The 11,263-nt window shown below is 41.1% G+C and overlaps 1 protein-coding gene across 1 annotated transcript in view; it reads right to left on the bottom strand.

Annotated features, from left to right (window-relative positions):
• Positions 1–9,744: 9,744 nt before the first annotated feature.
• Positions 9,745–11,263, bottom strand: part of MAP3K1 (mitogen-activated protein kinase kinase kinase 1) — a 98,311-nt gene continuing 96,792 nt past the window's right edge. The window contains exon 20 of the mRNA XM_024201915.2: positions 9,745–10,665. Within this exon, the coding sequence (XP_024057683.1) occupies positions 10,516–10,665 (150 nt within the window). The 3' untranslated portion in view covers positions 9,745–10,515. The remainder of the gene's footprint in view (positions 10,666–11,263) is intronic.

The following is an 11,263-nucleotide window of genomic DNA, read 5'->3' as shown; positions in this document are numbered from 1 at the left end:
TCTGCTTTGAAAATGTAGTTTAATTATATAGTGGATAATATCTGGACAGGGATGGATTGATTAATAGGCTAAGGTAGAAAGTAATGCAGAGATACAAAAATGATTATGGGTATGGAACAGCTGCCATATAAGGACAGATTAATAAGACTGGGACTTTTCAGGTTGGAAAAGAGATGACTAAGGGGGGATATGATAGAGGTCTATAAAATCATGACTGGTGTGGAGAAAGTAAATAAGGAAGTGTTATTTACTCCTCATAACACAAGAACTGGGGGGTCACCAAATTAATAGGCAGCAGGTTTAAAACAAACAAAAGGAAGTATTTTTTCACACAACACACAGTCAACCTGTGGAACTCCTTGCCAGAGGATGTTGTGAAGGCCAAGATATAACAGGGTTCAAAAAAGAACTAGATACATTCATGGAGGATAGGTCTATCAATGGCTATTAGCCAGGATGGGCACGGATGGTGTCCCTAGCATCTGTTTGCCAAAAGCTGGGAATGAGCAACAGGACATGCATCACTTGATGATTACCTGTTCTGTTCATTCCCTCTGGGGCACCTGGCATTGGCCACTATTGGAAGACAGGATACTAGGCTGGATAGACCTTTGGTCTGACCCACTATGGCCATTCTTATGTTCTTATGATTTCCAATGTCCTCCTCTGCTAGAGTCATATACTTATAAGGGCTTTGGGTCTTTAAAAAAATATAACAAATAAATAAGAGGTTTAGTGGCCAAGTGGTAGCATCATGCACTGCAGTGGTGAGATCTGAGTTCCAGACCCAAGCTCAGTCACTTTACTTTGTTGTGAGTAATAGTGATCGTACCTCTCAGCCAGGGAGACTGAAGTTCTCCATTTGTCTACTGAATGATAGGTACCCCTTCTCCACAGCACCAAAATGGCTCAAACCCACAGCTGGAAGAACCATCTTTAGCAGTAAGACGAGACTGTGACACAAACATGAGTTTAGAACAGAGGTGGGCAAACTAAGGCCCATGGGCCACATACGGTCCGTGGGATCATTCTGACTGGCCCTTGAGCTCCCGGCCGGGGAGGCTAGCCCCCAGCCCCTCCCACATTGTCCCCCTTCCCCTGCAGCCATAACACTGCATGGGCAGCGCTCTCGGTGGCGGGGCTGCGTGCTCCTGCCGAGCAGAGCGGCAGCGTGTCTGGCTCTGGCCAGGTGGCACGGCTGCCAGACATTCTGTTCTGAGCGGCATGGTAAGGGGGCCGGGGGGTTGGATAAGGGGTGGGGAGTTTCAGGAGGCAGTCAGGGAGCAGGGGAAGGTTGGATGGGGTGGAGGTTCTGGGGAGTGGTCGGGGGATGGGGGGGTTGGATAAGCGTGGGAGTCCCAGGGGGCCTGTCAGGGGGTGGGGGGGTGGATGGGGTCGGGGCATCAGGGGACTGGAAGCAGGGGGGTTGGATAGGGGGTGGGGTCCCAGGGTGCGATTAGGGCTGGGGGCCCCAGGAGGGGGCAGTTAGGGGACAAGGAGCAGGGTGGGGTTGGATGGGTCGGGGGTTCTGAGGGGAGCAGTCACGGGGTGGGAAGTGGGAGGGGTCAGATAGGGGGCAGGGGCCAGGCTGTTTGGGGAGGCACAGCCTTCCCTACCCGGCCCTTCATCCAGTTTTGCAACCCCAATGTGGCCCTCGGGACAAAAAGTTTGCCCACACCTGGTTTAGAACTACATCTCCCTTTTGGGACTGCTTGATGATACTGGCTTTTGATTTCTACTCAGATCAGAGAGCTAGTGCATAGTGCTATAACACAATTCAAACTACTCTGAGAAATACTTTAAAAATCATTTCAATTGCTATTCAGAGATGGCAAAATAATAACGGGCTGGTAGTAACACAGAACTAACAACCCTAAAAATGTGAACACCAAATAGTGCCTCAAGCAAAACAATGTGCGTTTCAAGTTTTCATTGTCCCAGCACAGATCGGTAGTGTCAATGTCATGAAATACTTTTCCAGGTTTTGAACACAAACAAAAACAACCTATGCTCCAAATCTGGCTGCACCAGATATAGGGCAAGAATGATCTCATCTGGAATGGGTGAAGCATGTTGACAGTTCAAGCCTCCCTGCAGAGAAGTTAGAATGTTACTGCTGGGTATTTATACTGAGTAATTTTTAGAAGTTTTAAAATAAACCTATTAAACTGTAGAAAAAAATAAAAGATACTCCAAGTACAAAAACATCCTTTACCTCCCTTTTTTCTTTAACATTCTCTTCCTTATTATTCTAGCTACACACTTTTTTTTCAAGAAGAGGCTGACATCCCTATCTAAAAGTTGAGGATGATGCCGTTACTTCACTCGTCTGGCTCTGTCCAAACACATTTGACATCTGTTATATACTAATAACATTTTCCTCTTCAAAATGGAGTTGCACTTGGTTTTTAAAGAGATTTACTTGTAGGAGGAATTCAGGGAAATTCTCCCCTCCCTCTCTTTGAACCTCTCTAAACTGTTTGCTGGCAGCCTGGCACTAACGATCCAGCACTTCAGGGGAGCCAGTCACAAAGCAGCTAAAGTCTGTCATGTGTGTAGGGGCAGGATTTTATAATTGTACTATGAGAATTAATGTATGATTTGATTTCATCCTGCCAGCCACCATTTTTGAATAGTAGAAAGGAATGACAGACCAAAACAATCCTTCTGACTGATTATGGTCACCCTTTTGTTTTAGGATAAATTATAATCTCTACTATGGTTTCCTATATGTATTACAAATTAGGCACTCTAGTTAAATATACATTTCTTTGTTTTAAGGTTTAGAAAGTAAGAGACAGGATCTTGTATTGTGTCTATGTTAAGGAGATTAGAGGAATGTTGAAGGCCTGGGCCCCAATGTAAATTGTTTTGATTATAAGATTTAGGAAGGCTTAATTTACGATGACTTTTCTTGCTCAACATAAAAACTGCTGTATACCTTTGAAGGTCTCTGTATAAGATTGTGTGTGTGAATGAGGAATGTATGTATCAGGAAAAGATAAGATGTGAAGGCCATTGTTATAGTCAGATGGTCAAGGAAGGAGTGAAGAGACTTAACTACACCAGAGAACCATCAATGAATATCCATAATGAAGAAAGGGCAGATTGACGACCCTGAGATGAGGCTGGCACCCGTAAGGACAAAACAAATTAATTGAATCGAAACCAGGACAGGATGACCCTCTCGGAAGTGTATTGGAATGTTTACATCAGAAGATAACAGAGACTGACAGCAAAATCCATAGACGTCAACAGAGAAAAAAGATTACAGTAACTCCTCATTTAATGTCATCCCGCTTAATGTTGTTTCAATGTTACCTCGCTGCTCAATTAGGGAACATGCTCGTTTAAAGTTGTGCAATGCTCCCTTATAACGTCGTTTGGCTGCCTGCTTGTAAGATTCTGTGGAAGAGCAGTGACTTTACAAGGGAGTACTGCACAAGTTCCTCTTCTCTGCCTCCTCCCCCTCCCTCCCTCCCAGTGCTTCCCTTAGAACTTTCTGGGAGGGAGAGGGAGAGGGAGGGGGAGGGGCAGAAACACGGCGCTGCGTCTCCGCTCCTCCCCTTCCCCCCCCAAAGTCCTAAGCGCCACCAAACAGCTGTTTGGCGGCGCTTAGGACTTTGGGGTGGGGGAGGGATGTGGCATGCCCTGGATAGGAGGGGAAGTGGGGGTGGGAAGAGGTAGGCCTGGAGTGGAGGGGGGACAGGAAGAGGCGGGTCTGGAGCATTCCCGGCAGTCAGAGCCTGTTCTTCTCCGGGGAAGCTGCTGCGAAGGTGCTTCCTAGCGTCCTTGCCTGCAGCGGGCTGTGCCTGTGTGGGGTAAGCCAGGGGCACGTCCCAACCACAGTACAGTACAGTACTGTACAGTATATAATGCCTTTTGTCTGCCCTCAAAAAATTTCCTTGGAACCTAACCCCCCGCATTTATATTAAATCTTATGAGAAAATTGGATTCGTTTAACATCGTTTCACTTAAAGTTGCATTTTTCAGGAACATAACTACAATGTTAAGTGAGGAGTTACTGTATAAGAACAGGGTGCTTTGCCATGGGACTTTGGGTTTGTCTTGCCACACTCCAGGAGCATTGGATCACGACCGACAGAGCCCGGCTCCCCTCTGCGACCAATCTGGCTGGCCACTAGATTGATCCAGACTCTGGACTGGTAACTATAAACATCAACTGGCAGGACTCCGTGTGTATGTATGTGTGTGCATGTGTATGACTGAAAAGCATATGCTAACTGCTGTATTCTCAATAAATGCGGCATTTTTGCCTTCTCCTCTATAAAAGATCCCGTGTGCTTTGTATAGCATAACATGTGGATGGGACCATCAACAGTTTTGGAACTGGGTTGTCTTTGGTCAGGGAACAACCATATTGTAACCGGGTACCCCAAAACCCAACAAAGTTATACTTGTAATGCAGACAGAGCATAAATGTTAAATAACTTTCCTGTCCCTTGGAACAGATTCTTCTGTATTTCTCTCTCTCTCGTGTATAGATTTTTCAATGGATTTGCAAAATATGGTCTTGATCCTGCACTATTAAGGTTAGTGGGAGTTTTTCAAACAACTTGAGGGGGAGAAGGCTCAAGCCTTATTGATCCTTGTATATTGTGACTATGACACTATTTTTGGTCCACAGCATCAAAATCCTTCATGTGGATTCTCCAATATGCTTCTCAGGAATTTTCCAAATAAATCATTGGTTTTAATTGACTATATGTTTTTCCTTGACACAGGTAATATTTGATTTGAGCATAGTTTGAGATATATTACAGATCTGCAATAGCTTCCATCCACAGACTGACCCACTCTAATGCGGCTTAACTCATGAGGTATAGGAAGAACACAGGACACGACACGACAGTACAGCTGCAGACAGACCATTGTCCTAAAACCATATTAGCACCTGTGTAGCCAATTCATATATAACTGCAGTTCACAGTGTCACATGTTAAAGGCCAGTACTCCATATTTGGGCCTTTGCAGGTGAACTTAATGACTATAGACTCAATTCTACATTCACCCTGGGAAAGTGTGATCCTTTTAATAAAGGGATGGGGTGGGGGTCCAATAATGGAGGAAGTTGGTGTGTGCATCTGTGCATCTTAGTATTATGGTAGTGCTCAAAGGCCCCTCTTTAAATTAAGTGCTGTACAAACACAGACAACAGGAAAACGTCAACTACTTTGGACAAATTCTGTAGTTTCAGGAATTACACCCCCAACAAAAGGGAACACCTTGGAGAAAGAGATGAAATTACATTAGGAATAAACTGGGGAAAGTTTTCATAAATGAGAAATTAACTGATTTGCCAATGGTCTCAGAAGTATGTTCATAGTAAACTTAGACTGGTGCTGTGGATGATAAAAAGAATGGTAGTGAACCTGAAAGTGTGTACCTATTGTTGAATTTTAATATTGATTTTAACTGACTTCTTGCCTTGAAAGCATCAGAGACAGATTAAAGTGGTTTCTTAGTGTTTCCTACTAGGAGAATATGAAAATAATAGTAACATGAAACTATCCCTACATTAAGATGTAACCTTTTGCTTCATGTTTACCCTTTTAGTGATGAGCTGTGCCAAGGGGGACCACAGATCACTAGGGCAGTGAACATAAAGCAGAATTAGCTGGTCTTATGCCTTCTGATCACACTTTTGTCCAGGCTGTCCTTTGCTATTGTCCCTTCCACAGCAAATGCCTACTGTTCCATTGTAATCATGATACTGATGATTAGTGTGGCTGAAGCAAGGTGCATCCTGCAACCTCCCTTACCCAGAAATGTCGAGCGTCATACCCATGCATTGCTTCCCACCCCAGCTGACACTTGGATTGCTCCCTGTCCCTTGGTAGAATGTTATGAGTCTTTTCAAGTGTAAATGTTCAAAAAATGGACATAAAGAGCTGGTGCTCTGTGTTGTGTAAGAGTGCTGGTCTTAGGATGTATAGAGGGCTAAAGTAACAAAGTAACCTTAGAGCACAGATGAAGGGAATAGTAGTAGGTGGGCCTGAGCCACAAAGTTTGGATCTGGAGCTGAATTTCCCTAAGGTCTGCATTGTTTTGATCCAAGCCAGTTAAAGCAATGGGACCAGGAGAAAACTTTGTCCCTGGATTCAGTTCTGAATGTCCTCAAAGTGCTTATAAAATGCCTCTGCCCACCCTGTACTCACACTGATGCTCTCCTGTCTTGCATGTCTTTCCTGAGAAAGGGGGATTAACCCAGTCTGGGTGGAGGAAAGTATTATTTTGCTGCCATCTTCTGGACTGTCTATGTAACGACACCCAATCTCCCAATCTTTAAGCTTTCACTATTATCAAACTTAAAAGCTGAACTCCTAAGCTTTAAATATACAAATAAAAAGTACATTTAAGATACCAAATCAGTAACAAAATACCAGCCTGGACTTATATCACAGGACATATAAGCCCCCATCACAGTCTCCTGTCCCTGCAGAGGAGGCCTGTGTGAGATTCCTGACTTAACTGCACCAGGAACAGAGAAACCCAGCAATGACAGAATGTAGCTGGCTTTATTAGGGAAATGCATCTACTTGGGAGGAAACTGAGCTAAGGGAAATTAACTACTCCATTGGGCTAAGCAATTAGGTATGTAAGTTGAAAACGATTTGAGAACTGTGTTCTTCCATGGAGCTCTGATACCAAGAACTGATATCCAGTGAGCATAAAAAGATGTAATTAAAATAATTGTTTGCTAAATTATAACCAATGAGGACCTTTTATCATGAGCGTAGGCCTGGCTTGACATGATTAATTGGACAAACCACATCCTGCCCGCGGGACCCTAGAACAAGCCTTAAGGATACATATTTTCAGATGATTTGAGTATGAAGAGAAGTTTGACATGATTACTACTTTAATGCAGAAACAACAAATTTAATCGTAGCTCTAGCAAGCAGAGCTGATTAATTTTCCTTTCACTAGAGACACACCATAATAGCCCAGAACTGATTTACTAATTTCTACTCACCTGATTTGACAATGAAGAGCTTTATTTTTTGTAGTAATACAAACTCTCACAAGCACTTTTTAAAGAATTACTGCCACTCTGTTTACATGTACCAGTATAACACCTTAAATGTATCAATATGTAAAATAGTAGCTCAAATTTAGGAGAGTGGTTTTATATTTAAAAAACAAAAAACAAAGGAAAAGGGAAAGAAATAATGGAAGAACCTAAATATTTCCCAGCATAAGACCCATAATATAGGCCTTGATTCATCAAAGCACTTAAACCTATGCATACGACATCACTGTAAGTAACTCTGCTGAACAGAGAGACTGAAACACATGGCAAGTGCTTTTTTGGATGAGGGTCATGATGAGCAGAGCAGTATTTCAATGATTTTTTTTTTTTTTAAATGACAGGCATAGTCATTGAATCAGATTGAAAAACTTCCTATGTTTGGGTATTTTTGAAAATATAAAAAGTTAACAGAGTCATGGAAAGGTGAGATAAGTAAAAAAGATAAAGTGATGCTGATTAGCTGGACGGTTCAATTCTTTGTCAAATAGCTGAGGAAAGTATAAGATCCTTTCCTGAGGAGTCTGAAGTCTCTGTTTGCCTCACAGCGGCAGCAGGTGCTGTATACATCTGCGTATAAACAATAAAAATGTGCCAGAAGTGTTTGATTCAAAACAGCTGCATTATGATAAAGAGCAACAACATTTGTTCAAAATCTTTTATTTACTATAAAGACAAAAACACCAAAATAGGTACAAATTATACTATAAAATTGGTTCAACGGGGTAAAAACTTTTAATTAAAATATCTTGATATATTTAAAATAACAAAGGATACAACGAAGCCAAATTTTCTTAACCCAGAGATTTCTGTAAAATTTGCTTGCACAGTAAGGTGCTAATAGAAGTTAGCCCTTAAGCCCTGGAAGTCTTAGGAATCAGTCACATAGCAAATATAATTTCATTGTGAAAGTGAACTTTGGTAGAAGAAAATCTATAGGACACCTGAGGTAGTAGAAATTGGAATAAACAGCAGTAGACGTTATTTACAACTTACGTACCAAATAACATTAAGAACACAAAAATAATTACACAATACAATTTTCAGTCCAGCTTTGATCCAAAGAAAATAAGAATATTACATCACATCTGCATTTTAAAAACACCACAATTACCAGCAAGCCGAGGGAAATGCAAACAAACTCAAACAATATGCATTTGGACATCTAGAGGCAGTCTGAGTTTGAAATGTGGTAGGCATGGTGATCTACAAAGTAATACTGATTAGCTGAGGTTCATCAGTGTATACAGTTTACATTTCTGCCAGAAAAAGTACTAATCTGACAACTGATCTTCCAGTACATGAATTGGCAAGAGTGCATTCTTTAAAGCTTGCACATAAGAAAGACTTGGAAATAAGAATTCTAAGCGGTTAAAAAAAAAATGAAAGAAAAAGTCAAGTACAATACAGTTAGAGCTACCAAACTTCACATTTCGGTATTTTTTTTTTTAACTCTTCAAAGTTTGCCAATTTTCCAAAACAAAGGAATGTAAAATTTCAAAAAGAAATACACATTCATGTCTAATGAAACTGTTTTATTAGCATGAGCACTATCATTCCTGTAAACTTATCTTAAACTTGTTTTACTTCCAATTTATGTTTTGTGTACATTTTTAATGTACTATAGCTTATTTAGTTTGTCCTGAGTCTTTGAAAATAACCAATTCGATTTCAGTCCAGCAATTCAACTGGCTTCTGAAGAGTTAAAACTTGAACAGTTATTTAAAAAAAAAAAGGATTAAACACAATCAGTACTTGATTTAAAAAGACCCCCCCCATTAAAAAGCAAAAGAACAGCTGCCATTCTCCTTCAGAATTACATGCATCAGAATCTAAAAACCTGCCTTTAAAACCATTAAGAGACCGTTTTAAAAAAAGAAAACGCCTGTTTAAAAAACTCAAAGTTTTGTACTACAGGTGAAGCTTTACATCAAATTTTGTCTTAACTTGCTTTTCAAGTCCAAGTTCATTTCTTGTTAAAATCAAGACTTTTTATTAGGGTAAGGTCATATTTTTAACAGATTTTCAAATTACATCATCAGTTGCTACTGTAAATAGATGATGTATAGCAGAAGGAAAACAGCAGGTAAAACTTAATATCAGTGGTGAACATGAATACAGTTTTGTTACACAGTAAGGCTACGTCTTCACTACCCGCCTGAATCGGCGGGTAGAAATCGATCTCTCGGGGATCGAATTATCGCGTCTCGTTGGGACACGACAATCGATCCCCGAATCGACGCTTGTACTCCACCAGCGCAGGTAGAAGTAAGTGCCGTCGACGGTGGAGCCGAGGAGGTCGATTTGCCGCCGTCCTCACAGCGGGGTAAGTTGGCTTGGATACATTGAATTCAGCTACGCTATTCGCGTAGCTGAATTTGCATATCTTAAATTGACCCCCCTGCCCCCGTAGTGAGGACGTAGCCTGAGAGACTTGAATCCAGACCCTGGTCCTACTCCCACTTAAGTCGAAGGCAAAAACTCCCACAGACTTTAATGGGAGCTATGGGCAGGGCTCTTGACATGAAACTTGTCTACACGGTTTACCAAAAGAAATTGTTACACGAAAATAGGCTCAAAAACTAACATTTAACATGATCTGGGGTTACAAGTTGTTTTTATGCACAGAAATCTTCCTTTTTTAAAAAAAATACCTGCACTATGAGAGCCTGAAACTATCAGTTTTTTCCCCCCCAGATTTCAAATAAACCTGTATTCTTCAATCAGCAAGATATTCAGTGACATCTAGTTTGCACCTAGTTCTGAAGATTGTTTGTTTTAAAGATCACCTTTCCCTGAATGTAAAATAAAATGAAAGTATAGAACCATAACTTCAAAAAGGAAATTACAGGGCCAGCAGTAAATGCACAGTGAATCACAGCTGCCTTGTCACATTTTTAATGAAGGCAGAATATGGTTTTAAAAGTATTCATCCATGTTTGTATTTATTACTCCACTAAGAGAACATACTTTGTGAAATAAAAGGAACATATACAGAATTTCCTTTTTAGCCAGTGATGAAAAACTGAATGGAATTGCAGAACCCTCTGCTTATGACCACAATGTGAAATGGAACAGTGATTGCAACATTAAAATAGATCCTGAGCCCCTCAGCTGCTAATATTGCTGAAAAAGTGCTCCAAAAGAAAATAAATCACTTATCTGCTAAACAATCATGCAGATTTAAAGAAAAATGTTTTCTTGTTCACCTTGAGCCAGATCTTTGAAAAGGCACAGTTCACATATTTCTTCACAAGTTGTGAAAGGTTGCATACTGAGCTTAGGTAAAGATCTCGATTTGTCAATCACATACTTAGGTAAGGATCCTCCACTGGCCTTAAATCCTTGATGTATAATTAAGACCAGTAGAATAATACATGCTGTGGTGCTAAACTGCACTGCGAGATGGGCATTGTTCTATATTCAGTAGCATCTTCAGTAAATCATAATTTTTACATAATTAGCTACCATGTAGTACGGAAGACTGGGTGTTTCAGCAGTTCCCGTGATGGGGGTCTGTCCTGAGGTTGAAGTTCTAAACACCGAAGGGTCACGTCTCTTAAACCAGGAGACAGATGTGAGGGGATTGACGGAGCAGTAGTTGCGCTAGCAATCTACAGACAGAAATAAAAATGTTTTTAGAAGTTAGTTATCAACAGTTTTGATTTTTTTGACTCCATTTACTCCACTAGATGCTGGATGACTGGATAACTCATTTCCAAAACCAGTTTCTCTACAGATTACGCAAGTGATTACATTATAGAAAATAATGCTTTGGCCCTGACCTCACTTTGGGACTTTCCTGACCTCAGTTAGCTGTGATGTCTGCTTTCCCAATATTCATGCCCTCTGCTGCTACTCTTAGTCTCAGTTCTCTCCTTGCATCCTCTTATAATTCTGTTTCTAGGACAAGACTCTCTCATACCCATCAGCTCAAAGAACTGGGAAATTCTCCTGCCATGCTTATACCGTATAAGCATTATTCTGGCACACCACTCATCTGTGTTTAACTGGCATAATGCAAGGAAGCCTATGGAACTGGTGAGGGTTGGGTATCTGTAGTATACCCTCCCCCACAGTGCCTTGCCAGTGCATTTCAACCATAACTTTGAAGCAGAACCACTAAGTCTGAAGTGTAGTTCACTCTGTTGATTCAATCCATAGCCTCTCTATATGAATGCCAATTAGGGTTAACTAGGATGATGGTTGTGG

This window comes from Terrapene carolina, unplaced genomic scaffold (genome assembly GCF_002925995.2).
Source record: "Terrapene carolina triunguis isolate 2854851 unplaced genomic scaffold, T_m_triunguis-2.0 Scaffold69, whole genome shotgun sequence".
Taxonomy (NCBI): domain Eukaryota; kingdom Metazoa; phylum Chordata; order Testudines; family Emydidae; genus Terrapene; species Terrapene triunguis.
Note: the sequence above shows the minus strand (reverse complement) of the source record. Positions and strands in the feature narration are given on the sequence as shown.